The sequence below is a fragment of the Lupinus angustifolius genome, unplaced genomic scaffold, assembly GCF_001865875.1.
Source record: "Lupinus angustifolius cultivar Tanjil unplaced genomic scaffold, LupAngTanjil_v1.0 Scaffold_162_1, whole genome shotgun sequence".
NCBI lineage: Eukaryota > Viridiplantae > Streptophyta > Magnoliopsida > Fabales > Fabaceae > Lupinus > Lupinus angustifolius.
In genome coordinates this window covers 491,322-518,800 of record NW_017728885.1, presented here as the reverse complement: position 1 = coordinate 518,800, position 27,479 = coordinate 491,322, and the positions used below count along the sequence as shown (strand labels likewise).

Genomic DNA, 27,479 nt, shown 5'->3' with positions numbered 1-27,479 from the left:
ACTATAATTTACTCATCCAATACAATATTATTATATTTACTATACGAAGTATATTCTCTTGATGATATTTTATCGTCTAATATTCAATCTTATATAATATTGTAGGTCTTATAGCAATGGTGTAAAACTTAAAATTAAACTTGAATTGTACCTTTTTAGAGATATATAATACTACTATTGATATACTACTAAGGTGGGGTGGTAGTGGATGGGAGTTGTTGCTTTATGTTTTCGCCTCTTTGTAAATTGTTTGGTGGCTGTGAATGTTTGGACATGAGTGTACTCTTAGCTTGAAACTAATATAGATCTCCTAAGGAATTATTTGCAGCACTTCCCCAAACATATGGCCCTGGTTTCCATTATAAGAAGAGATATTTGGATTATTTTTGGCTTGTAGTGCTATGGTCGGTTTGGCTTAAAGAATAACCGATTTTGTAGAAAACAGATAATATAATGTATGATTTCTCACTTTGTTGTAGTAGACATTGGTAATATAATGTATGTTATATTAATAGTTATTTGTAATTTTCTCTATGTAGATAATCCTTAAATATATTTCTTTCCCCTTAAGGAAACTTGTTACCCCCATTTCATGATAAATCTATATGAATTCTCGTGACTCAATCAAAATCTTAAACCAGAAAGTACAAAAAAACTAAAACAAAAACCCTTATCATCTCTCTCGTGCATTAAAATCGTGATCTAAGAGTGGCGTTCACATTTTCCCTTCTCTGCTACGTGTCCCATCACTATAAATACTCTTTCCCTTTATCCAAAACCTTTCTTCATTATAATAATAACCGTTTCACACCGCATTCAATAAATAACTTCCTTTAATTATTCACAGTTTCTAATTTCTCTCTCCGAAAAATGTTGTTTGAGAAGAAACAAATTCGCACCTCCGAATCCGTTAATGGAAGCTGTGACGTGTGGAATTCTGGTTCCTCTGCTGATCATCTTGTTGTCATGGTTAATGGAATTATAGGAAGGTATGCGTTATCGCGTTTTCGTTAATTTCTTTTTCTCGATTTTGATCGGTGAAAAATGGTGCTGATTTCGTTGATTTGGTTAATTGCGTTTATTTAAAGATTGTTTGAATTTTAATATGATGTTTTTTTTACTTTTGTTGATGTTTTTAAGTAAGTTAAGATGAAGTGGTGGATGATGATCATTTAATGTTTGATGCTGCAGTGTAACTGATTGGCAGTATGCAGCAGAGCAATTTGTTAAACAGATTCCGGATAAAGTGTTTGTTCATTGTAAGGACACCGTTATCTATGATTTCTCATCTTTATAACTTGTCAAAATAATTAGTTAAAAAAGAGCTGCCTAATGGCAGAGGCTCTCATCTAGTCGGGTATGAGCAGTGTAGATGTATGCAGTCTTACCTGTGAACGAAGAGGTGTTTGGTCACTATGCAGCACACCTTTTGTTGTGCCAAGGCAGGTCCTCTAGATTTAGAAAAAGAGAGAAAAAATTTATATACTGTCATTGCATCATCCATCATTCATGTTTTATCATCATTGACTATTGAAAAACGTAATACAAATAAATGGTAAATAATGTATTGATCATGTATAAATCTTTATATTGATAGTGCATAGATATTACACTCTTAAAAGTGATTGCTGGGAAGCAGAAAAATATTGTTTTTTTAAAAAGCTAAGCTTCTGCTTTTGTAGAGGCAGAATCAATCAAATATGCATGTTAGAATGATTTGTTGGTCAAAAATTTGTTTTGTGAAAAGACTTAAAAAACAGTCCCTTTTGAGTTAGACATACCTCAAGGCCTTGCTTAAAAGGATGGTTTTGTACCGACCTAACTGTATATGATCTCTTGAATGTTTAACATGTTTTCAGCCCTATGCTATCCTCATTGCATCTTTCTCTTTCTTTGATCCTGGAGAAGGTGCCTATTGTTTAGAAATTATTGAAAAGAATGTATCCTTAATTTTTCATTAATGATTCTTTGAACTTTTACTTCTAAATTTATTTTTGTATTTCTCCTTGATGAACCATTTTGCATACTTTCAGTCTTAGTTGGCATTTTTTCATTTAACATCATCTTTTATGTATTTATTCTAGAACTAGAGTGGGTTTTAACTTTTTTTATTTGTGCCTGCTTTTATTTCTTCCCAATTTTCTCCACTCAGGTAGTGAACGAAATGTGTCTAAGCTGACGCTAGATGGCGTGGACGTAATGGGGCAGCGGTTGGCAGAGGAGGTTAGTAATTGTGTATATAGGAGATTTGTTTCATGATTTTGCATGTCATGTGAAAGTGAATTAACTATACCTTCTTTAGATTCATTGACAATAGATTCTATAAACCAATTTTTTTCATTAGATTAGAATAGATGTTATAAATTATTGTGTTAATAATAGATGATGAGGATTATCTTAAGTTGTGAAAATGTGAAAAAAGAATAAAGTAAACATGATGTTAGCTCAATCCTGGTATTGGAGCTATGTATCAAATTATATAGAGTATACTCCATCAAATGAGTTTCAGAAAGTTTTATCACTGCCACTGACAATAAAAGTATAACTCGTAGAAATATTTCCTCGTGAAACTTTCATTAAATGTTCATTAATGATGTATTGGAAAACAAAGGAGGTATACCTATTTTGGCATTTAATGCTGTGTATTGTGGCATTCAATGCAAAAAGTTATTGCTATTAATAGCAAAGTTAACCCTTAGGTCCTTGAGGTGATTCAAAGTAAGCCAAATTTGCGTAAGATCTCCTTTGTCGCCCACTCAGTTGGAGGATTAGTGGCAAGATATGCAATTGGAAGGCTGTATCGGCCATCTGTAAGAGAAGCTTTGGAGGACTCATGCAATAAAGAAAATAAAGAGGACTCTATGGGTACAATAGGTGGGTTGGAGGCTATGAATTTCATAACTGTTGCTACACCTCATCTAGGGTCAAGGGGCAATAAACAGGTATGGACTTCCTATCTTAAAATTTAATTAATGTTGTCCAAATACCAAATCTAATGTGATATGGGTTGAAAAATCTCTCAATACATGATGGTATTGGATGTATTTGAACTGTTGAAGTCCCTTACTCACTTATAGTGAGTAAAAGTTGGATTTGATTGGATGATTATTTACTTCATGAACATGAAAGACTGCAAAACCATGTGTTGTGTTTGAGTATATTATAATATAATATTTCCCTATATGTTGCTGGAATAGCAACCCTAGCTTGAATAAATTATTTAGAAGCTTAGGTCAGGAGTTTGAAGTGCCTTTCTATGTGGTAAATACAGGCCAATCCCTGGGGTTTGGTAAGTTGCATTATCTTTTTTGGGCCCCTAGACTAGTCTGGTTGAAGAGCTAGATACCTAATGAACAATGAAAAAGAAAAAGAAAAAGAAAAAGAAAAAGAAAGGAGAATACTTGATTGGCTGTTTATTTTAATTTAAATCTCATCTCGGAGTACTTGAGTTATCCTATTTAAATATGAATGCTGCTTCCAGAGATTCGTTAATTGAAGACTTTATTTTCAAAGAAACCCTCACAGTCAAGATGAGTAATGCCTCTCTTAGATGTTTGATGATTAGTTCCTTGCTCACATCACTTTCTGTTGTTCCAGCATTTAAATATGTTGTGTGGCTTTGGAATTTCAGGTTCCATTTCTTCTTGGTGTAGCTGCACTGGAGAAAGTTGCACGTTTTATTATTTATTTGATTTTTAGAAGAACAGGTCAGCATCTTTTCCTTACTGATGATGGTGAAGGAAAAGGCCCATTGCTTAAGCGCATGGTTGAAGATTACGATGGATATTATTTCATGTATGTTTGTTGCCTACCTCATAATTTCCTTCTGTATATGGATTTTTTGTAGTTAGATTCCTTTGATGGATCTTTATATCTTTTGAATGACTCTGACTTGCTTCATACAGATCTGCATTATGTACTTTCAAACGCCGGGTCTTATATTCAAATGTGTGTTGTGATCATATTGTTGGCTGGAGAACATCATGCATTAGACGTGATAGTGAACTTCCAAAGGTATGTTCACTGACATATCTTTTGTAATGCTACCAGATTTAATGGAAAGTTTGTTACTGTTTAGTAATGTAAAAATATTTGTTGGCACTTCACAGTGGGAGGATACCCTAAATGAAAAATATCCCCATGTCGTATATGAAGAGCACTGCAAAGCATGTGATGCTGAGCATTCTTACTTGGTGGCAGATACTGGCTCTGACAAGATAGAAGGTTTGCTTGTCTACATTCTCTTTTTTAATGTAAATGATGTTTCCCTTACAGGCAGCTGTTGCCTTGTTTATCTTAAAAAATTTGATGGTCTATTTAGAGGGTGAGCCTCGGGGCAACAGTAAGGTTGTTTGTCTTATGATCCAGACATCATGAGTTCAAATCCTGGAAACAACCTTTTTGCTTGTGAGGCTAAGGCTGTGTACATTTATTCTTCCCAGACTCCAATAGGTGGGAGCTCGTACACTGGGCTGCCCTTTTTTTATCTCATTCCTTGCAACCTTGCTGTGTTCCGCCATAGATTCTGTGTCCACCATAGAATGCTAATCTAATACTGTTGTTTACTTATGTTGACATTTTCTTTGTCCATCATTTGTATATAGACATCCTATTAAAAGTTGGATATCAAGTAATTCATAAGTCTTTATTATATTAATGCATGTTTGTTGTTCTTAGGTTTTGTATCTCTTTTTATTTTCAGTTTACTTTTCTTTCTTGTTCTTGAGGATTTCTTATCCTCTTACTTGTGTATCGTTCTCTTCTATATTAATTTATTCTTCTTTTATTAAAAAATAATTCTTTATCAAAATAAAAAACATAAATTGTAAATTATTTCATTTAAATGTGGAAAGGCTTTGGTTATTGTTGTTGTATTTCATTTCAATGGTCTTATAGACTTTCAATAACCCCATAGATAGGTTAGCATGTTTCAAGGCATGCATCCGCATGATGAAAAATATGAAACAATTTCTGAAAAGAACCCTGTTAAACCATAGCAAATATGTAGCTGTTGATCTTTTAAATACAAATTGGGGTTTGCTACATTTGGAGATACCATTAATGAAGTCCTCACTCTAAATGATTTCAACTGAATTTAGTTTTTTGTACGACCCAATAGTGTTGATTGATCCATTTATAGCTGACCCCACTTAGTAAGATTAGAGACTTAGTTGTTTTTGTCATTGTTGATCTTACCCTATATAATAAAAGGTCTCTTGAATTAAAAAAAAAAAGAATCATGTGGGGGCTGTTTCTTTATGTTGTTTTATGTTTCCAAATTTAAATCATTCTAACTGTAATGTGCACTTGCAGAGGAGCTGGTAACAGCCTTATCTCGTATGTCATGGGAAAAAGTAGATGTTAGCTTTCGCAGTATCAAACAGAGTTTTGCTGCTCATAGTGTCATTCAGGTCTGTGTCCTACACTGTCCTTCCTTTCACCATATCTTTATGTGACAGTCAGTTTACATGGATAATGATATGGTTTGATACATGATATGGGTGGTAGATCTACCCAGCTTGCTACTTCGGGTCGAAGTACACCATGCGTGGTACGGGTGGTAGTCTGGTAGACTTATTCAGCTTGCTACTTGGGGTCGAAATACATTGAGTTGGATGGTTAGGCATAAACTTCAAAATATTCCAATTAAGGTCATACAAATTTTTTTGAACTTCAAAATACATTATTATGTATTCATTTATGCCAGAAATTATTTATTCTAAAGAGTTTTAAATTCAAATTGTAAAGTAGAAGTTAATCATGTGCAACACAATGGGGGAGTGCCATCATGTGTCCTAGGAATGATAACCACTACATATGTAAATCATAATGCCATGGCACTCTTGGCATATATTAAACATCAATAACAGTGGCTGTCCATGTGTGCACCAAAATTATCAGAATAGTGTGTTAATCCCTTTTTTAATATTAAAAAACAGAATTTAAAACAAGATGAAACAGTTATTTTGTTCAACTTAGGAGTTAGGAGTTGGGTTTTATATTCACCCAAGCAGTGCCTCTATCCATGAAGAGCTCCCATCTCTTTAACTCTACATCAGGTCATGTCAGCGCCTCTGTTTTCTGCTATATTATTCAGTGGCTTGTTTAAAATGCTGCTTTGAGAGTTTTGGGTTGCGAAAAGTTCCCAAACATGAGACGTAAGAGATTTTCATGATCCATGTGTGTACCCTTTAGTTTGCAATATATGGCATTATCATAATTCATCACTGTTGATGATAAACTCTATTTTATATCTTCAAATTCAGACATGATATTCTGTTTCTTTGAATGCATAAGTTGCCTATGTCCTTTGTCCATGTTTTAAAATGACTATTTCGCAGGTCAAAGACCGAAGTGCACATCTGGAAGGCGCAGATGTCATCCAGCATATGATTGATCATTTTCTTGCCTAGGAGATGCATATCTCTAGAGTTATATTCTTCCCTCCTAGCAATGTAGGTAAATCTGAAATGGCTATACTCTCTATAATTAGACCAAATTTATGCTTTATTCAAATTTATCTGAAATTGAATTCATTGTAGGGTGGAAAAAATTGGTTCCTCGAGTATCGGAGTTGTTCATAGTTGAGATGAAGAAGCAATTGAAATTTTGTATATTTATGATCCTTAGCAATGTGGAAAATACGTTTATGATGTTTATGTACAGAAAATGTGTGTATGATAAAGAACAGCAGGTTTTGTTCTACAAAAACATGACTTGAATGAATATTTACTATTTATTCTGTTGAATGCATTTGGCAATAATGTTAACTTGATCCATGGCAGAGACATAAGAGAAAGGAGAACAAGATGTATGGAAATTTGTGGAGGGTAAAGTGGGCACAAAAAGGAGGAAAAATGGTCCATAAGATGATTACAATGTCTCCTTTTTTGGGTATGAATTAAAATTAATTACCAAGTCACAAAATGTTAAACTTTACAACCAGCAATTAAACAGGACAAGAAAACTACAAGGCTACCTACCACCTTCTAGGAAGGTTTCAGCCTTACAATCATAAACTAGTCTGTACATCAAAAATTGGAAAGCTCTAAACCTATCCACCAGTACATAATCCTCCCAATTGCTGAAATTAGGGAAAACATTTCAAATTCTCAACAATCTCTCCATATCCTTATGCAAACTTGGTCTGGAGTTGATGTCTTGTTTTGGACATTGTCTCTGGTTTTCTATCCAAACATTGCTATATTCCAATACTCACAATTATGAAAGTTCAATCCTCCATTCATTTTTGGAATGCCACAGGTTATTCCAACTTACCAAATCAGTATATATGACATTAAAGCAAATCATAATCCATATAAGAGTTGAGAGATACTAAAGCCATCCATTATATATACTAGTCATTAATTGGTAAAACCTTACAATCTAGACCTTTATCACCATCCTTCTCCTTTACTTAAAGAATTCCTAACCATACCATTGATCATATATGCATGTAGGTTTTCATGAGGTGAGTATAAATTTTTGTCAAATTTCTTAGGGATTCCTCAAATAGATGGTGACCCTATCAGATGTTGCTAGGAGATTTTGATTTGAGAAGTTGATCGTCAATAGTTAAGGAGGTGCGCAACAATTATTTGTTGTTTAATTCTGAAGTTATATGTGAATCTTTGTGCTGAACTTAAGTAAATTAAGTTGATACTAATGAATAACTAGGATAGACTCAGTTTTAAAGTTTGTCTATGCATAATGTTAATTGGACGTTTGATTGGCAATTATATGTGTCTGTTCAACCCGGAGTTATCATGAATTTGATTGTTTGTAAGTTGGATGTGAAATCCTTATTTTGGACTTTAATTATATTTAAGTTTAATAATTAACTAGTTTTCTAGCCAATCACATCATGTCGTACATGTAGTGGTACAACTTGTGGGACACCAGATATGTACCCAATTTAATGGCAAAAATGTTGGTATAATTTATCATGATTAATATTTTTCATATTTTAATTTTAATTGATTATATCTTTTACTTATGAATTATATAATTCTTTATATTTCTTTCAATTTATTGTACCTTCTCAATCCAACTTAAGACTTCCATAAGAATGTTATAAGATGTGTATCAATTCGCCATATACCTGTGGATGTTCCTAACTCAGATAGATAAGATTACCCTCAGTGTAAGAATACATGTGGGAAACCAAAAAATAAAATATGTGTACCAATTAAACTAAGGCTTGAATAAAGCAATATTCTGATGAATTTCATATCTTATCAAATTACCCAAAGTGTTCACTTAATTATATGTCTTATGCTGCATTAATAATGGGTTAAAGAAGAGTTCTCATTCAATATGAATAGTTTGGTGAGATTTCACTTATTTCAATTTGAATGATTGGTTAAAACCTTTTGGGAACGAGTTTTAAATGTGAATCAAAGACTTAAAGTAATTATGCTTAACTATGGTAATTTCTTGAAGGACAAATTAAAGAGGAATAAACCTTGACATGAAAAATATCAAGTAAAAAGTACCTTTTTAATATGTTTGGGTATCCAAATCCATGGCCTTAAATGTTTGGTGCAAGTTGAGGATTAAGGTCCCCATGTACCAATAAAAAGCAGTTCCAATCAGTTTCTCACCTAGTCACCCTTTGAGAGAAGAGACAAACAGAAAGCAACATTTTGAGCCCAACACAATGAACAAGTTGCAAAAACTTTCTTGTCCATCTTTACTAATACAGAATCACACCAGTCATAGATTATACTACTATATATATCTCTTGTTTTTATTAGTCAAAAAATTAAAATATAAAAAATATATATTAACTTTATATTTTTATGACCAATGAGAATTAAAAAATATATGAAGTGGTACATATCTTAGGACAAAAGATGTGGTTCCCAAATATCAATTACTAAAAGACAAACTTGAGAGTATTTAAAGATTGTGTTGCTTTCATTTGGAGTAACATCCAAGAATGAGACACTGCAATTTGGATAAGCTAATTTTCCAGACACAACTCATAGTGTGTAAGAGACCCTTGTTATTTGCTGAATGGGTAACTATACCATCAATTTTGATGTAACTCAACAGAAATGGGACCCCTTTATTTGTTTATTTTATTTTTTTTAACAAGAAAAAGGAATAATGCTCAACTTGCAAAAAAAGATTAGCTGAAACTGGAATTTTGACAGAATTCAATTCAATAACATAGACATGTCAACTCATTTTGGTAATATTCTAGTTATCTAGTACATGAATGTCATTTAAATAATACAATTGTATAACACACAACACACACACACACATATATATATATATATATATATATATATATATAACCCAACCTAATTTTCTTCACCTTGTTTGTTAAAATTGTTCATTCACTCATGTATGTTTCTTGAGTTGATTCCTTTAGTTCAAGACAATGTTACTCCAACTCAAAGCCAGTTCATCTTAATCAAAAGGTTGCTTATCTAATCAAGCATGTGAAGACATATAGCCTTATCAACACTATGAATATTTATTGAAAATCTAATATTTATCCGATACACTTTTTTCTCTAATTTTTTTTGATAATTTGATCCTGCAATCAATTCTACCAAACATAAATAATTGTTTGTTAAGAAATTGACTCATATCCCATAAGGTCCTTATTAATGAATTTATAAGTATATTTGAAGCGTGCACAATTTAATGTGAATCCAAGTCACCTAAACTTTTCATTCAAAATATCCCAAAAAACACATTGAGAAACTAAAGTTGAACTCATCTAGTCCAGGATTCTTATGACTCACAATTTGAGATTGCCTATTGTTAGTGTTACCCTCCCTTTGACCACCTAATCAGTGTTTTGTGGACAATAGCTACTTTTCTATACACCACTTAATTGTTGGTTGCTTTAAAGTTATTTTAATTATAGTAAGTGAAATATTGTTTTCTTTTTTCAATTCTTCTCTTCTACTCATGGAGCAACATAAATATCTTCTAACTAAACAACAAGATACAAAAGTGGTAATGTAATATATTGATATGCAACAAATGAATAAACAAATTTACTAATATCGATTCAAGTACCATACAACCTTTGACCAAATGAACATAAATAAGGGAAGAAAATAAAAATCTATCTTCAAACTGTCCTACATATTTACCTTATACAAGCCACCACATGCAAAATGTACTAATGCACTAGTACTACTATTTTGATAAGAGAGAAAAACCAACCTTAAATTTCTCTCATTTCTATATAATAACCAACCTTAAACATTCATTATTATTGATGTTTTTGTTTCATTATCATTAAGTGATGACATGACTTTTGACAACAAAATCTTTGTTCGGAGAGGATAACCACTTGCATCATCTCTCTCCTTGCTTCTATGATCATTTTCCTAATAGATTAACTAGAGACAAGACCATAATCTCAAAGAACCATGAGTGGAGATAATGGTGACAAAGGAGGTACACTAAAGATAGTTCCCATAACATCATGACTGTCCCAAAATCCTTTCCAACATGATGGTGTCAAAGGAGTGCAAACTGTAACACCTTTGGCTTTTGGAGATAAGCACTTTTCTTCTTTTTTCATCACTTTCTTATCATTCACTACTTCACCATCTTCATCTCTTCTCCTTTTATTACCAACCAAAACTGATTCTTGTTGAGAACTTAGATTGATCTCAACCTCTAGAGGGAAGTTGAGTATTGCTTTGCTTCCTCTCATGTTGAAAGCAGCTCTGTCATAAGCTTTTGCAGCTTCAATTGCTGTGTCAAATGTTCCAAGCCATACCCTTGTTCCTTTTTTATTCGGGTCGCGAATTTCGGCTGCAAACTTCCCCCATGGTCTCCTTCTAACACCTCTATAATGCTTCTCCTCTTTGGTGACATCACTGTTATCTGAACAAGTTTGATTGCAAATTTGTGTTTCCTTGTGTTGTAAGATAGTTGTGAAACTAGTTGAGGTTATGGAAGGTATGGTGATATTTAAAGATGGCTTGCGTTTGCTTAGATTTGATGATGGTCTTGGAGGTTTAGAGAAAGAGATTTGAGGCATTTCAAGGCTATTTCTGATGGGAACTTGTTGTTTGGGTTGCAAGTAATCATTACTAGTTATGATTTCAGAACTACTAAGGGTGGTTTTGCTGTTTTTCCTTTCTGAATTTGAAGGTTGCATTAGCATTGAATTTCCTAGCATGTTTGAGTTTAAAAAACTAAAGCTTGATTCAGAGTTTTGCATAATTTGAAGCTCTTTTGGATAGAAAAGATTTAGAGGGGCTAGCTAGTGCCAAAATGAAGAATTATGGTAAATTTGTTGAGTGGAAAATGAGGAGTGAGGGGCATATAAATAAAAGGAAGCTTAGATAGAAATGAAAAAGGGTTGTGTTGTGTGGTTCAGTATAGATTCCAAGATGGTGTTAGGAAGCATCCTTTGAGAGATACAAGTTATCTTAATTTGTCTTTTTTGTTTTTGTCAAATGTTAATTTGACTTGTCCTACATTGTAGGGCCCTAAGTCCACAAAATGACCTTTCTTGGGTACTTCTAGTTATTGCAAGTTGAGAGTGGGGCCCACTCAGCTTTGAAACAAATTAGTTCAGTGAATGAGAAGTGAGAACCAATCTTTTGCTCATTCCTGTGGTACATGAATATAACTATGGGTGAGATAAAAGTAACAAATAATGTGTAGACTTATAAATGATGAATGGTTAGTGTAAAAAATTTATTATTCATATTCAGTTAGGATTTAAATTATTCTAAGACCCTGAAATATTGGGATGTTAAAATAGGTAATATGATATTTAAATAGACCCTACACTAAAAAATTGTAATTGAGTTCATTAAAGCAGAAATATTTGGAATTTCGACCTTATGATGAAGCTTTGTTATGTTAGTTAACCCAGAAATATTTGTAAACGAAAGGCATGTGGCATACAATTATGAAATGAACTAAAATGATTCATTTTCCCATCCAATCCACTCAGCTAATTGATTTTGAGAATATAAAGTTCCCTAGATTAAGGTCAACTTCAAGTTAAGAAAAAAAATGATCCATCTAATCTGTCCACACAGCAAACTGAATTCAACATTCTATAAAAATATTGTAATGCTGTATATTAACCATTATATAAATATAAAAAATGTAGAAATTAAAATTTGCACCTGAAAATTAAGACCTACAAATATCTGGAAATTAAGACCAAACAATTTTGACTTAAAGCATTTGCAACTATCCTCAAAATTCCTATAACTCCATTCATAAAGAGATGCAGTATTTTTATAAAACTCATTGTAAAAGATGTGTAATATGATTTATGAACAATCATGTCAAAGCAAATGGAAACTTGCTTAAGAAATTTTCAGTTCTCTGTTACAAAGAGGACAATTGATGAAACTTTAACCCATGATATTTTTTTGGCAAAACTCTAGGCTAATGAAGTAGTATATAAATTTGAAACCCTGCAACTGCAAGACATAGACAGTAATTTGTACCCCTTTGAAGGGAAAGGGTATTTTCTATTTGCCATCAATTTCTTATGTTTAAAAGGGGGGAATGGCTTTCATTAGGTTTTGGGATTGGTATTCAGTTTCTTGTACTGTTCAAGAACAACATTACAGTCATTCATGGTCTTAGCATCTAGAAGACCATGATTCCATAATTTGATCATAAACAGTCTCCAACACCTGCCAAAATAAGGAATTTATAATTAATTGAATATTTTCAATATAAAAAAGTACATAAAGAACAGGTATGATATCTCACTGAGTAAAAGTGTGCAACCAAAGTAAAACCAAAAAACCTAAACCATAAAAAATGCTAATGGCAGAAAATGTTGAGTTTAGCATCTATGTACTGACAAACTAAGATTTTTTTACCTTGTAGGCACATCATCCATTCCATCATTCAATGTGTTAATCATCATTGACTCTGGAATAAAAGTAATACACATGAATGGTGAATGATGTGCTGACAAAATAAAAAACTTTATACCGATAATGTATAGAGATTAAACTCTAAAATATTATTGCATTACAGCAAACTAACAGACACTGCTAATGTCCATAGATGACATGCAGCTATGATAGAATCCTTATGTAGGTTTTGAATTAAATTAGATCCATATTAATTTAGACAAAATACCAAATCTTCTGTATGACATAAACAACTTTGCAATAATGATTTATACATTACTGCTAGTAGCATATGATATTTTTAGCAATCTTGAATTGCCAGGAGTACAATCCAGATACTGATTACATTAGTTTTAAGTATCAACCACCTTACAACTAATTTTTAAACCAGAAACCCTTCATAGAAAGCTTATAGTTAAGTTAAAAGCTTATATCAATATAAGCACACAAAAAACATATCAACATTAAACATAAATAGAAGAGGCGATAAAATAATAAAGGTAGAAATTTCAAATATGTGAACAACTCAAATCAAACACAAGAAGTGCTAGTTACCAAGCTAGTGAGGTGGATCCGTCAAGTTCAGTGGCATGCAAGTTTGAGAACGCCTCACACGCCCACGGAATGTGACCATCTGCTAACACACTGCCACAAACAAAGAATAAATTGTTATTACTGATGATATGTTACCACCTGCCAGCATGTCAGTTTGAGCTCAAAAATACATTCAGCATAACATAAATTTGTCATTAATGATGGCAATCAACAAAAGAAGACACATGAAGTGATGAATGACTGAGCCAAAATAAAAGAACTTACCGCTGCTTCCGAACAAATGAGTTCCACATATGCATGATTTGTTTTTCATCTTTGCTCACGTCAACAAAATTGTCAAGCATCTGCAAGGTATCAGTGTGTCAATGACTCCTCACAAGTCATAACACAACAGTATGAACAGCAAATGGGGAGACATATTTTATAACCTCTGCTCATGCCTCAATCTAAATGATTATTGAAAATTTGAAATTCTACAAAATGGGTTAAGGAGATTTTTAACTTTTCATGTTTAACTCTCCAAATGAAGTCTAAAACTTTTAAACATCCAAATTAAACTGTACAGGACTAAAATACTTCCATATGGCAGTTTGTGTTAAATGGTTAGGAGACTCTTAGGGATAAAGAAATTATTTAGTTGTGAACTTGTGATCAGCCTGTATATTACAACCAGTCTAGACAAGTAGAAAAAATAGAGTTTTCTGTCTTACATCAGTTCTAATATTTTCTTTATTTCTCTCCATTATTACAACATGGTATCTGTCCAGAACTAACCCTCCCAAAAGCTATAGTTGTTAGATGAAGACACAGAATGATTTTATATATCTAACATATCCCTTTGTGCATGCTAGCTCCTTGGGCTTGAAGCCTAGAGATGCACGTCTAACTACCTTGTGCTGAAATCAACTTTTTACTAGAAGCATGGGGTCAACAAGGTCGAACTCTAGAACACATGATCGTAGAGGTTCTAATACCATGTCATGAACCAACTCTCCCAAAGGCTTAAGTTGCTCGACGAAGATACACGAATGGTTTTATATCTAACAGTAATAAAGAATTATTGAATAAGAAAATAGAGCTACACATAGCCCTTACAAAGGAAATATACCAGGCTCTACCCTCCGGAGCTAATGGCCCCTCAAGAAAGTAATCCCTGTCCATGCAATAACCGATGACTCCCAAAATAACAGAATACCCCTCTCCCAATGCACATACCCAAGGTTGAAAAAAATGAGATCCTACACAGGATCAGGAAGCCAAACACGTTGAACATGGAATCGTAACACGGATCATAAGATGCTACGAAAAACATAAACATACCATTAAAAATATATATATAATAACATAAGTAAAGCAAAAATACACCAAATTCATTAGTCATAATGTACCCACACTAGCATTAACCCCAGTTTATGACAGCTTTTACTTAAGGAAAATATCTAACAAACCAGCTAATCTAAATAACAGCAATCAGGGAAAAATATATAAATAGAAGGAATGGTATTAGAAGGGGAAAAAGGAAAGAATTAAACAAAGAAAGAAAAAATAAACGTGAAAGATGGAAGGAAAAAGACCTTGACAGAGAAGTAGCAATAATATGAAATAGAGAAGGAAGAAATCGAAGAACAAACATAGTGGGGGAGTGGAAATTTAAGAAAAATGAATTACAACTGGAAAAATGAAAACAAAAAAAATCACTTCTATATGATTGAACACACCTTTCTATCTTCAAGATCTGCTACATCATCATCAATTTCATTCTCACTATCTTGATCTGATAGAACTTGTTCAATGGGCATCGGCTTCAAGCAAAAGAAAGACAAAATGACTAACAAAATCTATTGGCCATATGTTCACACCGAAGGTATGTTAAAAAATCAAATAATCTGGGAAACATTTTTAAGAAATAAGACAATATCCAATAGCACAAAATGGCTGTTCAGTCTTAAGGCCGCCAGGCTCATTGCAAACAAATAACAAACTAACAATATATATTTAATACATAAAGCAGAGCTTCGGAAACTATCAACACAAATGATCTAATAGCATTCATAGCTTGACCACGAACATGTTTGTTATGATGTGTCAATAACAGAATGAAAATCATTACCATCAAACAAAAACTAGTACACCCACATCGTGCACAGCTTTCCAAATTCTCTAGACTCTAATAGTATTTTACATGATATTATTATCTTTTAGTTTCTCCTAAAAAAACTGTAGCAGCAACAGCATTGTAAACTGGGTCATGTTTCTCATTAGGACAGCCAGTGAGCCGTCACTTAACTTCTCAGGTGACCGGCAAACAGTTGCAGACGATAAACTGGTCTGGTGCTGGGAGGAGGGCCAGTGGGATCGTTGATGGCTGATGGTGAGTTTGGTTGTCATATTTTCACAGTATTCATGTGTGGTTCACTTTTCCAAGGCAAGTTTTCAGGTGCTTGCTTGGAGTTGCCAAGATTACTGCACAAATCAGTGTGTTTATTCATACCATGTGCAGGCTCAATTAATTACTAGAGAAAAGGTATTGGTTAGAGCTTAGTCAATTGCTCCAATAAACAGACTAGGATCATGAACTCACTTGAACAAATTCATCAAAAATTAAATAAAAAAGCGCAGCCCAATGCACGAGGATCCCACCTAGTGGGGTTTGGGAGGGTAGATGTACACAGTCTTACCCTCTCAAGTGAAGAGGTTGTTTCCATGATTAGAACCCTTGACCTCTAGGTCACAAGGCAAACAACATTACCGTTGTGCCGAGGCATACCCTCTTCATCAAAAAGCAAATCTGATTTCAAAACAATGAGGTGTCAAATTAAAGAGAAGATTTAAATTATGAAGTAAATCCAATATTAGCAGCAAAAGAATCCGTCAAAGAAAAATAATGAAGTACGAAATTTAAATACACAAATGGTGATCACTCATCACCTGGGCTCTGTGAGAGTGAAAAAACTGTCGCTTCCTCAAGAGTGCACAGCTGAAATGATTTTAAAAATAACTATGTCAAAGCTGTGTTCATTAAGTTCACATATTTAGCGAGAATTTAGTAGCAATATGGCAATTTGTTTCAACACTACCAATGCAGGGAAAGACTATGAACTTGGAAATTCACCCAATATCTAGACTAGTCCAGGAATCACATAAAGAATATACCAAAAAACTGTGTTGACTATTAGCAATGATATGAACAGGCATATAAGACCTACAATTGTCATCCTTTTAGAAAGAAAGTAGACAACCCAGCTCTTGCCTCATAATAGAACTTGCTATTTAAAATACACTAATACATTTAAAGTTAACAACAACCAAGTCTTATTCCCACTAAGTGGGATCGGGTACATGGATCAAGTATTAACAAGCATGAAGACTGAATTAGCTGTTAAATGTTTGCACTGCTTTCCAGTTTTTAGTGAGTGGAAAAATGCAAGTCTTTTAGATAGAGTGAAGGTAGAATTATAATTGATAAGTTGATTGTTTCTGTGTAATAATAACTATTAATAGTTGAACTTGGGATTACTGATCCTCCTTGAACCCTTCCTGGAAGGTAGCAAGGAGGTCAGTTAACTTTTGTAATGTTGTCTTATTTGATGGTGGTAATGCATGTTTTTATTACTAAAAAAAATCAATAGGCACATATATTAGAATCACAGATGTAACATTTTGACAAGCTGAAACAACCCATCAGTTTATATATGTTTAGTAGATTAAACTAGTTTAAACTATATGTTTGATTGTTTAATGATAAGGTAGGTTACGGGTTCAAATCCTTCGCTTGTGGGAGTAAGGTTATGTACATCTACCCTCCCTGGACCCACGAAGTGGGAGCATCGTGCATTAGGCTGCCCTTTTAAGATTAGACTAGTTCTTACGTTGAAAAAAAGATATCTATATTCAACCGTTGAGGGATGACTGGTCTATCAGGTTTACAGCTTTATATCAGTCACATTAATATGTCAGTTAATTATGCTTTAAAGATTTAATTAAATTTTGGAAGATGCAACTATTTTTGCTTGCCAGACATGCATTTCAGGAATATTCAAGCATCGTGAATTACAAAGGAGGAATTCTTTAGTTATGCATCTTTAAAATTTCCAAAATGTAAAAATTCCTTTGTTTTCCGAGGATAGAGAAACAAGCCAGAAGGTCTTACTTTCGTGGATCAGAATGCTCAATCGATAACTTTCTTGTCTTGGCAAACTGAAGCACCGCAGGAGTCCCAATATCATATTCAGATACCGATAGGACACAGTCTGGATCAGGATGTGATGGAATAATTGTGGCAGACAAGCCTGCAAGGTCATAACAGTATGTGACATATTCCTAGAACTCCACAGCCATAATGCTAGATTGCTAGTGTTCAGAAACCACCCTACCTTACATATGACTGTTTCTCCCTCTACAAAAATGTGTATTTGGAACCATAACTCACAAAAAAATATACTAATAAGACCGTATAAAGAAAATCAATTAACAAGCCTTTTGGAAAAGCATGAAAAATAAATGTATCCCAACAAAATTTAGTCAGAATATTTAAAATGTGATGTGAGTTATATCAGATGTTATCACTGGGTTTTACACAAATATCTGCACATGAGAAATTTTCTAGGCAATTCATTGATGAGCCTACGTGCAACGGTAAGCTTGTTGCCTTGTGACTTATAAGTTATGGGTTCAAATCCTGAAAGCAATATCTCTGCTTGCGGGGTAAGGCTGTATATATTTTCGGATTTACCTCCCAATACCCACCAAGTGGAAGCCTCATGTAATACCCTTTACTCCTAAATATGTTGCATGCATTCTGGTACAGTACCAGTACCAGGTATGAATACAGAATATGAGGCATCATTTTCTAAAAATCTAAGGTACCGTTATGCCAAAATAAATTTAAAAAATATATATAACAAAGGTAGAAGGTGAGCATCGGCGTAACGGTAAGGATGCTTGCCTTGCGACCGTCATGGGTTCAGATCATGGAAACAACCTCTTCACTTGCAAATGTAAGGATGCGTTCATCTACCCTCCCTAAACTCCACTAGGTGGAAGCCTCGTGCACTTGGCTGCCCTTTTTTATATATAAATGTGAAAAGATTAGCACCGACGGAGGATGAGAGTGTCTCAAGAAAGAGGGTGATACTCAAAACTGGTTGAGATGTGAGCATGAGAGGTTGATTATTGGACTCGAAGGTTCAGTATCATGGTGCCATTGGAATGGAAGAAAGGGAAAACACCAAGTTCTTAGCCAAAAAACATAGTTTTGGATCAATCCATATAAAAGGAGTACCTAGAAGTACTCAATCCATGTTGTAAAAGACTTAAAATTCAGAAAACATAAAGGAGAGGAAATGAGAGAAACTATGTAATTGAATCAGTTTTGATTAATTGATAATGAACAAGCTAACCCCTTTATATAACCAAGGGAAAACATTACAAAAGAGGAGAGTATAAGAGGTGAAGCGAACAATAAGTCACCTACTCTAACTAACAAACTAATTTTATTACAACAGAAAATGTAAAACAGAAAACTCCAAACTGATTCAGTAAAACAGATTAGCCGAATCAGTTCTAAATCAAGAAGATTAAGACTTTAAGTCTTATACTCTATTATACCCCCTGAAACTTAGGGTGGCCGATTAGTGATGCTAAATCAGTCACTTTAAGTTGTTTTCTTAGTAATAGAAACCTTGCAGTGGCCAAAGGTTTGGTAAGAATATCTGTTGTTTGAAACTCAGATGGAATATGTTTAACTAGGAGAGTTTTGGCCTGAATTTTGTCTCTCACAAAGAAGAGATCAAGCTCTATGTGTTTGGTCCTGTTGTGGAGAATAGGATTATGTGCCATAGCTACTGTACTCAGATTATCACACAAAATCAGAGGAGTTTGATGAGGAATATTGAATTCTGAATGAAGTGATTCAACCTAAATCATCTCTTGAGCAGCTTGTGCAAGATTCCTGTATTCAGCTTCTGTGCTGGATCTGGACACAGACTGTTGCTTCTTTGACCACCATGTTATGACATTACGTCCCATAAAAAGGCAAGCCCCTGAGATGGACTTCCTATCATAAGGATCAGTGGCCCAATCTGCATCACATAGGCATGTAAGAGAAATAGGAAGAGAGGGAGCAGTAAATGCTGACTTGAGACGAAGGTCACATGTAATTGTCCCTTTAAGATACCTAAGTATTCTTTTGACTGCCACCCAATACTGATCTAGAGGATTACTCATGTACTGGCAAACTTTGTTGACACTGTTTCTTTTTGTAGAATGAGAGAAGAGAGGGAAGTGAGAACCATAGAGAATAGAGGAGAAGAAGAAGTTCTCGTAAGGAAGAGAGAGAAGGAGAAAAGAGAAAATGCAAGAGAAAGAGAAATAATATTATGCTTTTCTTATTTGATATTCTGAAATGTTAAAATTACAAAAGGAGCAAGAGCTCGTTACTTATAGCAAACCAGAAAACTAACTAGTAATGAATCTGGTCATAAAGATGGACCAGATATATTGAAGGAATAAAAGAAGTCTAGATACATTTTAACCAAAACAGTTAAACTGAACTACTCTAATATTCCCCCCTAAATTCGGAACTACGGTGATCTTTGTTGAGCAGTATATAGATCAGTGATGTGAAGCTTGTCCCGAAGAAGAGTAAAACGAGAAGTGGAGAGAGGCTTGGTCATGGTCAGAATATTCGCAACTTGATGCTCAGATGAAACGTGCTCAACAAGTAACTGTTGTTGATTACTCTTTCTCTGACCCAAAAGAGATCAAGTTCAATATGTTTAGACCTTAAGTGCAATACTGGATTTCTGGAAAGTAAAACAGTGCTCATATTATAAGAGTAAACAACTGGAACAGAACTCTTAAATTGTAATTCCTGAAGAAGACTTTGAATCCAGATCATCTCACTAGCAGCAATAATTAAGCTGCGATATTCGGCTTCAGCTGTAGATCGAGCAACCCATTCTTGCTTCTTCGACCACCAAGAGACCAAATTAGGACCTAGATAGACACAGGCCCCTGAAGTAGATTTCCTATCATCAGAATCAGAAGCCCAATCAGCATCACATTAGGTATAGAGAGGAAGAGGATGATGAGGAGATGATGATTTTAAAAGTAGACCATGAGTGATAGTCCCTTGAAGATATCGCAGGATTCGTTTTAGAGCTTTCCAATGTTCTTCTTGAGGCTGAGAGAGAAACTGACAAACCTTACTGATACTATAAGAGATCTCTGGTCTCGTAATTGTGATATACTGTAGAGCCCCAACAAGAGATCGATATACTTTTCCGTCTTCCAAGAAATTGCTCTCATGTTTAGTAAGCTTTCATCCCCCACCATAGGAGTAGGCAGGCTTTTCATATCATCCATATGAAATTTTTGTAGTAAGTCTTTCATGTACTTGGATTGAGTAAGAAGAAGAGACCCATTCGGAAGTTTCTGAATTTCAATGCCCAAAAAATAATCTAAGGCACCAAGATCTTTTAGGGCAAAAGCAAGATTCATCTTCTCAATAAGCTGCTTGATCAAAGTAGGAGAGGTATTCGTGGTGATAATATTGTCAACATAACATAACACAAACAGTTTGCATGTAGAAGTAGTCAATAGAAAGAGAGAATGATCACACCTACATTTTCAAAACCCAAAGGATAAGAATGTTCCAGCTAATTTTGTCAAACCAGGCTCGGGGAGCTTGCTTAAGACCATAAATGGCATTATTCAGCTTGAAACTAAAGTGTTATCCGAAGTCTTAAATCCTTCTGCTTGTTGCATGTATACCACCTCCTCAAGAACTCCATTCAGAAAGGCATTATTAACATCAGTTTGTTGAACATCCCATCCATAGGTTAGAGCCAAGGTTAGCACAACTCGCACAGAAACAGGTCTTACAACAGGAGAGAATGTTTCATTGTAGTCAAACCCAGGTTTTTGATGAAACCCTTTAGCAACCAACCTAGCTTTTTATTTATTAATAGTACCATCAGGGTTCTCTTTGACCTTGAACACCCATTTGCACCCAATAGCTTCTCTATTCTCAGGTAGGGGAACCAAACTCCAAGTGTCATTTTTCATTAGAGCATCAAACTCTACTTCCATAGCTCTTCGCCACTCAGGAAGGGACAAAGCTACCTTGGCCGATTTTGGCTCAATATAGGCTGTGAGGGCACTTGGTGTAGACAAAGTTCTAGACTGAGCAGTTTTTGACCGAGTAAGCATAGGAAGAGAGTTAACAGGAAAAACTTGACTAGGAACTGGATCCAAGGAAGGCTGAGCAGAAAACTGAGAAGAAGTAGAGGATGAAGTAGGATCGGATGTAGTATCTAAAATGGAGAAACGTGGCAGACTACTTGCAGGAGGAGAGTGAGACACCACCGTAAGAGGTATACACACACTACTACTAGACTGTTGTTTGGGTATGGAAGGGAGAGAGAGACTGAAAGGAAACTTGGTTTCATTAAAAACAACATCACGTGAAATGTACATTCTACCTGTAGAGGAGAGACACTTATACCCCTTGTGATATGAAGAATACCGTAAGAAGGTACACTCGGCTGACCTATATTGTAGTTTGTGCTTATTGTATGGTCTTAAACACGGAAAACACGAACAACCAAAGACTTTCAAAAAGGTATAGTTAGGAGAGGTTTTGTATAGATACATGTAAGGCACACTACCCTTAATGGATTGACTGGGTAGTCCATTAATGAGATAGACAGCAGTTTCAAAAGCATATTCCCAATATGTCAAAGGAAGAGAAGCTTAGGCAAGCAACGTTAACCCAATCTCTACAATATGTCGATGTTTCCTTTCAATAACACCATTTTGATGATGAGTATAGGGACAAATAACTCTGTGATGAATACCGAGAGTGCTTAGAAGGGAAGCAAATGGATGAAACTCCCTCCCTCAATCAGTCTGAACAGATTTCAAAACTCCCATAAATTGAACCCCAATCATAGTATGAAATTGTTTGAAAAGAGTAAGAGCTTCAGACTTTTGTTTAAGAAGAAACACCCAAGTATATCTAGTGCAAGAATCAACAATAGACATATAATATTTGTACCCGGAAATAGACATAACCAGAGCTGGCCCCCAAAGATCAACAAACACTAACTCAAAGGGAGTGGAATAAACCGTGTGTGAGGGTTGTGAAGGTAAACGATGTGACTTACTTAGAGCACAAGCATTTCAAAAAATTAGTGGTATTTTTATTCCTGAGAGGAAGTTTACAGTGTTTCAAAATATGTTGTACAACTTCTTTATGTGGGTGTCCTAAACGAGAATGCCATAACAAGTTTTCATTTCTAGAGTGTGTATGAGTAGGAGAAATAAAAAAATTACAACTCGAAGTTACATTTGGACAAGTAGAAACCGAAATAGAACTGGACAAGGAGGCTGGAAACTGGAAACTGGAGATTGGTGAAAACATACTACCCTTCAGGACCGAGAGTTCCTTCTAGAAGTAAGGTTCCATCAACCTGAGATTTCCCCTTATGTAACTCGAAATAAACAGCATTATCTCTAGCAAATTGACTAACACTAACAAGGTTTTTGGTTATAGAAGGAACCAGAATTAAATTTGTAAGAGTGAGGACTCAAGACGGATCATAAGGGGAGTTAAACTCAGAGTCCCTAATATCTGTAATAGGAGCACCAGAACCATTACCCATAAAAATATTGTCTGATCTAGGAAGGCCAGCAGAGTGCATCAAATTAGAAGAACCTGAGGTAATGTAATGTGTAGCTCCAGAATCAAAGTACCACAGTTGGGAATTGTATGCTTGCGGTTCAACCGTAACCGGAAGATGATGAGGACTAAGTTGTCCTTGTGTAGGATGGAATGAATCAGCGTATGGATGAGCAGGGGACATAGGTGTCGGTCCCAAAATAGAGGTTGATGAAATCCTAGATGAGCCATAGGAGGGGTATTTTTGTTATAATGCCCTGTAGGCTGATGCTGAAACTGGGAATGAGCATAGGGGCGCATAACAGGAGCAGAATATGGCGGAGAAAATTGAGCAGAAACCGGTAGAGCATACTGTGCAAAAACCGGTGGAACATACTGTGCAGAAAACGGTGGAGCAAACTCAGCAGAAGAAGGAGGCAGTTGTGACTGCATTACTAAATCAAACATGTACCAGCATTGCAGAGCCTCAAGACCAGCCTTGTAGCAAAGTTGGCAGCGAATATAGCCACCTCTACCACGTCCAAAGTAACTGCCATGACCTCGACTAGAAGGAGGAGCTACAAACTGGTACATCTCTGCTGTCCCTGTAGGTTCTGTCCCCATTTGAGTAGGAAAACCAGAATTGTTATTGTAAAAACTGTGTCGAGACTGATGCTGGCCAGCAGCAGAGAACTTGGGAGATGACCGAGCAACATTCACAGAAAAAACTTCTTGCGTTGACGGATGAATACGCTCAAGATAAGTCTCATGAGTCATTAACAAAGATTCAAGTTGAATAAACGTACATACCTCTGCTCTATTGTTGATTGAGGTGACAAACGACTCATATTCAGAGGGAAGGCCTTCAAGAATTAAACGAACTTGTTCTCGGCCCGAAATGACCTTACCAACAGCAGCTAGGGAGTGAATCAGTGCCTTAACTCGAGACACAATCTCAGTCACGGTCTGAGTTCCTTTCTTGATGGTGCGAAGCTCCGAGAGAAGAAGTTGACTACGAGCATGGATCAAAGAGTCAAAAAACATATGAATCTCATCCCAAATTTGCCACGCGTGTCGGAGCCCTAAGACACGGGACTGAACCGATTCCGACAGAGACTGAAAGAGCCACAGAACAAGATGCTGGTCTTGCTCCTCCCACTGAAGAAAGGCTGGATTCATTCATCCAAACTCACGGTCTTCTTCAGAAAGAAATCGGAGAGGAACTTGCAGACAACATACCTTTCCAATCGATGTGAAGCAAGAACTGCTTCAACTTGTTGCTTCCATATGAAATAATTCTTCTCTGAAAAAGCTTTGTTGAAATTACCTGAGAAAATGTTATTGTTGATAGAGGAACAGCGGCAGTAGGGCGAGGAGAGAGAGATGGTGGTGTTGATTCTGGCGGAAAATCCATGGTAATTTCGGATCTATAAACTCATGATACCATGTTTGTTTTTGTAGAATGAGAGAAGAAGAGAGGGGAGTGAGAATCGTGGGGAACAAAGGAGAAGAAGAAGTTCTACTAAGGAAGAGAGAGCAAAAGAGAGAGAAGGAGAAAAGAGAAAATGCAAGAGAAAGAGAAAGAATATTATACTTTTCTTATTTGATATTCTGAAATGTTAATTACAAAAGGAGCAAGAGCTCTTTACTTATAGCAAACCAGAAAACTAACTGGTAATGAATCTGGTCATAAAGATGGACTAGATACATTGAAGGAATAAAAGAAGTCTAGATACATTTTAACCAAAATAGTTAAACTGAACTACTCTAATACACTAAAACCAAATCAGGTCTAGTAATAGTTGCATATTGGAGTGCACCAACAACTGACCTAAACAGTGATGGATTGTTAAAGGTTTTTGTTCTAGTTTTAGAAAGCTTGCAAGTGCTAGACATAGGATTAATACTAGGCTTGGCATTATCCATATTAGCTTTTATAAGCAAATATTTTGCATACTTGCTTTGAGAGAGGAAGAGAGACCCATCTGGAAGATGCTTTACCTCAATGCCTAGAAAGTAATCCAACTTTCCTAGATATTTTAGAGCAAAATTAGAACTGAGTTTGTTGATTAGATGACAAACTTCTGAACTGGATGAGCCAGTAATAATGATATCATCTACATATACCAAAACAAACATCTGTTGAGACCCAGAGATGAACAAGGAGTTATCACATCTACTATTTTTAAACCCTAGTTGCATAAGAGTACCCTTGAGTTTCTCAAACCACTGCCTAGGAGCTTGCTTGAGTTCATATAAAGCTTTATGTAGCTTGCATACAATGGTTTTCTCTCCAACATGAAATCTAGTGCAGGCTGAGTCATATAAACTTCTTCATTTAACACACCATTTAGAAAAGCATTGTTTATATCCAGCTGTTGAATAGCCCAACCATAGGTTACTGCCAATGTGAGCACAATTCTAATAGTAATAGGTTTGACTATAGGTGAAAAAGTTTCATTGTAGTCAATTCCTTGTTGATGATATCCTTTAGCAACCAACCTAACTTTATATTTGTTGACTGAGGCATCAGGGTTTTCTTTAACTCTGAAAACTCACTTACACCCAATTGCCTTCTATTGAGGTGGAAGAGAAACTAGGGACCAAGTTCCTAACTTAAGAAGAGCATCATATTCTTCTTGCATTGAATTTTTCCAAATGGGACTAAGAAGGGCTTCTTTTGTAATTGAGGGTTCTGTGTGAGCAAGAAACAGACTGGCTAGACTAGGCATAATAGATTTATTAATACTTGACTTAAAAGATTGATGTGTGTTATTTGAATTTTGGATTGGAAAAACATATTCATTAAATGTGACATCTTTGGAAATGTATAACCTTCCTGCCTTGGACATACACTTGTATCCATTATGAACTGCGGAATACCCTAAAAATTTGCATTCAGTGGACCTATACTGAAGTTTGTGAGTATTGTAGGGTCTTAGTAACGGAAAACAGACACAACCAAACACTCTTAGAAAACTATAATCAGGCACATTGTCATTCAATAAAAAGAAAGGTGAGTTTTTATTTAAGGTAGGAGAAGGAAGTCTGTTGATTAAGAAAACAACAGTAGTGAAAGCGCATTCCCAGAATGTTAAAGGTAGACTAGCATGAGCTAGTAGGGTTACGCCAGTTTCAACAATGTGTCTATGTTTTCTCTCAACAATGCCTTGTTGATGATGTGTATGTGGATAAGAGAGTCTGTGATTTAAGCCTAATGAGGTTAGAAAGGAAGTAAATGGCCTAAACTCACCCTCCAATCAGTTTGAACAGCTTTAATTACTGAATTGAATTGAGTTTGTACAAGTTTGACAAAGGGCTTGAAAACAGTAAAGGTATCTGATTTTTGTTTAAGCAAATATATCCAAGTGTATTTAGTCTTAGCATCAACAATGGATAGGTATTATTTGAACCCTAACTCAGATAAGATAGGGGCAGGGCCCCATACATCTAGATGAAGAAGATCAAAGGCTTTGGAATAAAGACTAGTAGATTTAGGAGCATGTATTCTGTGAGATTTCCCATAACAGCAAGCATTGCAAAAATCAAAGATTGTTTTATTAAAATGAGAGATTTTACATTGAGACAGCACTTTGTTTACAATGGCAGTATGAACATGACCTAATCTACAATGCCAAAGAGAGTAAGTAGAATTGTTTTTGACACTAGAACTAGAACTAGTTAGGGTAGCAGACTGGATCTTGGAGTTTGGTGTAGAACCATAAGTGCAGTGAGTGGACTTCTTAGAGAAGAGACTAGGGAAAGCATATAAGTCCTCTGAGGTGAGAGACCCTTTGAGGAGAATAGTTTTAGAATCATGTGATTTGACAAAACATTCATTAGGATGGAATTCAAAGAAGCAGACATTATCCTTAGCAAATTGAGAAACACTTATTAAGTTCTTGGTAATAGTTGGAACTAGAAGTAAGTTTTTAAGGGAAAGAGAGATTTGAGGATTAAAAGGAGAGGGAAAAGAAGTATGGCCAGTGTAAGAGATAGAAGCCTTAGTACCATTACCCATATAGAGGTGTTCTGGGCCAAACTGTTCTGTTGTCTCATGAAGCAGTGCAGGATCTGAAGTAATGTGATTGGTTGCACCAGAATCTGGGAACCATATTGAATTCTTTTAGTCAGTGCCCCCAGTACTGACATACATAGCATAAGGATGTGACCCATTCATAGCTTGAGGCTGAGCATGTGAGAAATTAGGTCTGCTGCCATAGAAAGATGAGTGAGGAGGAGCAACAGGATTGTTATCATAATATGTGTTGTAACCAGGGTATTGTTGCATAGGTTTGGAAGTGTGATAAAAGTAAAAGGAATCTGGTTTGGGTCCCTTGGAGAACATGGGATGAGCATGGTTAGGATATGACTGAGTATAGGAGGGG

General features: G+C 35.2%; 3 protein-coding genes across 7 annotated transcripts in view; 1 reads left to right on the top strand and 2 right to left on the bottom strand.

The window, feature by feature from the left end:
* Window positions 1-706: 706 nt before the first annotated feature.
* LOC109342050 (putative lipase ROG1) lies at window positions 707-6,749 on the top strand. Its single transcript, XM_019580024.1, has 11 exons — window positions 707-823; window positions 861-989; window positions 1,192-1,259; window positions 2,153-2,223; window positions 2,700-2,942; window positions 3,632-3,795; window positions 3,906-4,014; window positions 4,110-4,224; window positions 5,314-5,411; window positions 6,342-6,459; window positions 6,543-6,749. Exons 2-10 carry the CDS (start codon window positions 871-873, stop codon window positions 6,411-6,413), a joined length of 1,059 nt encoding a protein of 352 aa, XP_019435569.1. The 5' UTR covers window positions 707-823; window positions 861-870; the 3' UTR covers window positions 6,414-6,459; window positions 6,543-6,749.
* A 3,219-nt stretch (window positions 6,750-9,968) lies between these two features.
* Window positions 9,969-11,361, bottom strand: LOC109342043 (ethylene-responsive transcription factor 5-like). Of its 2 annotated transcripts, XM_019580014.1 has the most exons (2): window positions 11,091-11,361; window positions 9,969-11,030 (listed from the first exon to the last, which is right to left on the bottom strand). In XM_019580014.1, exons 1-2 carry the CDS (start codon window positions 11,201-11,203, stop codon window positions 10,391-10,393), a joined length of 753 nt encoding a protein of 250 aa, XP_019435559.1. In that variant the 5' UTR covers window positions 11,204-11,361; the 3' UTR covers window positions 9,969-10,390. The 2 variants fall into 2 exon arrangements, with proteins under 2 accessions (XP_019435559.1, XP_019435558.1); XM_019580013.1 differs by having other exon boundaries at window positions 9,969-11,358.
* Window positions 11,362-12,221: 860 nt separating this feature from the next.
* The window catches only part of LOC109342042 (polycomb group protein EMBRYONIC FLOWER 2), a 41,607-nt gene continuing 26,349 nt past the window's right edge, over window positions 12,222-27,479 (bottom strand). For 2 of the 4 annotated variants that reach the window (XM_019580009.1, XM_019580010.1), the window contains 6 exons: window positions 17,581-17,719; window positions 16,359-16,407; window positions 15,149-15,232; window positions 13,695-13,774; window positions 13,431-13,520; window positions 12,222-12,647 (listed from right to left, as the gene is read on the bottom strand). In XM_019580009.1, coding sequence (XP_019435554.1) covers window positions 12,527-12,647; window positions 13,431-13,520; window positions 13,695-13,774; window positions 15,149-15,232; window positions 16,359-16,407; window positions 17,581-17,719 — 563 coding nt within the window. In that variant the 3' untranslated portion in view covers window positions 12,222-12,526. Of the gene's footprint in view, window positions 12,648-13,430; window positions 13,521-13,694; window positions 13,775-14,538; window positions 14,669-15,148; window positions 15,233-15,413; window positions 15,894-16,358; window positions 16,408-17,580; window positions 17,720-27,479 lie in introns of those variants that run through there. The other 2 variants (XM_019580011.1, XM_019580012.1) reach the window with 2 other exon arrangements.

Coding starts and splice junctions, on each gene's coding strand:
- LOC109342050 (XM_019580024.1), top strand. CDS start 871: ATGTTGTTTGAGAAGAAACAAATTCGCACCTCCGAATCCGTTAATGGA. Junction 990..1,191: donor GTTAATGGAATTATAGGAAG/GTATGCGTTATC, acceptor TTGATGCTGCAG/TGTAACTGATTGGCAGTATG. Junction 2,943..3,631: donor GGTCAAGGGGCAATAAACAG/GTATGGACTTCC, acceptor TTGGAATTTCAG/GTTCCATTTCTTCTTGGTGT.
- LOC109342043 (XM_019580013.1), bottom strand. CDS start 11,203: ATGCAAAACTCTGAATCAAGCTTTAGTTTTTTAAACTCAAACATGCTA.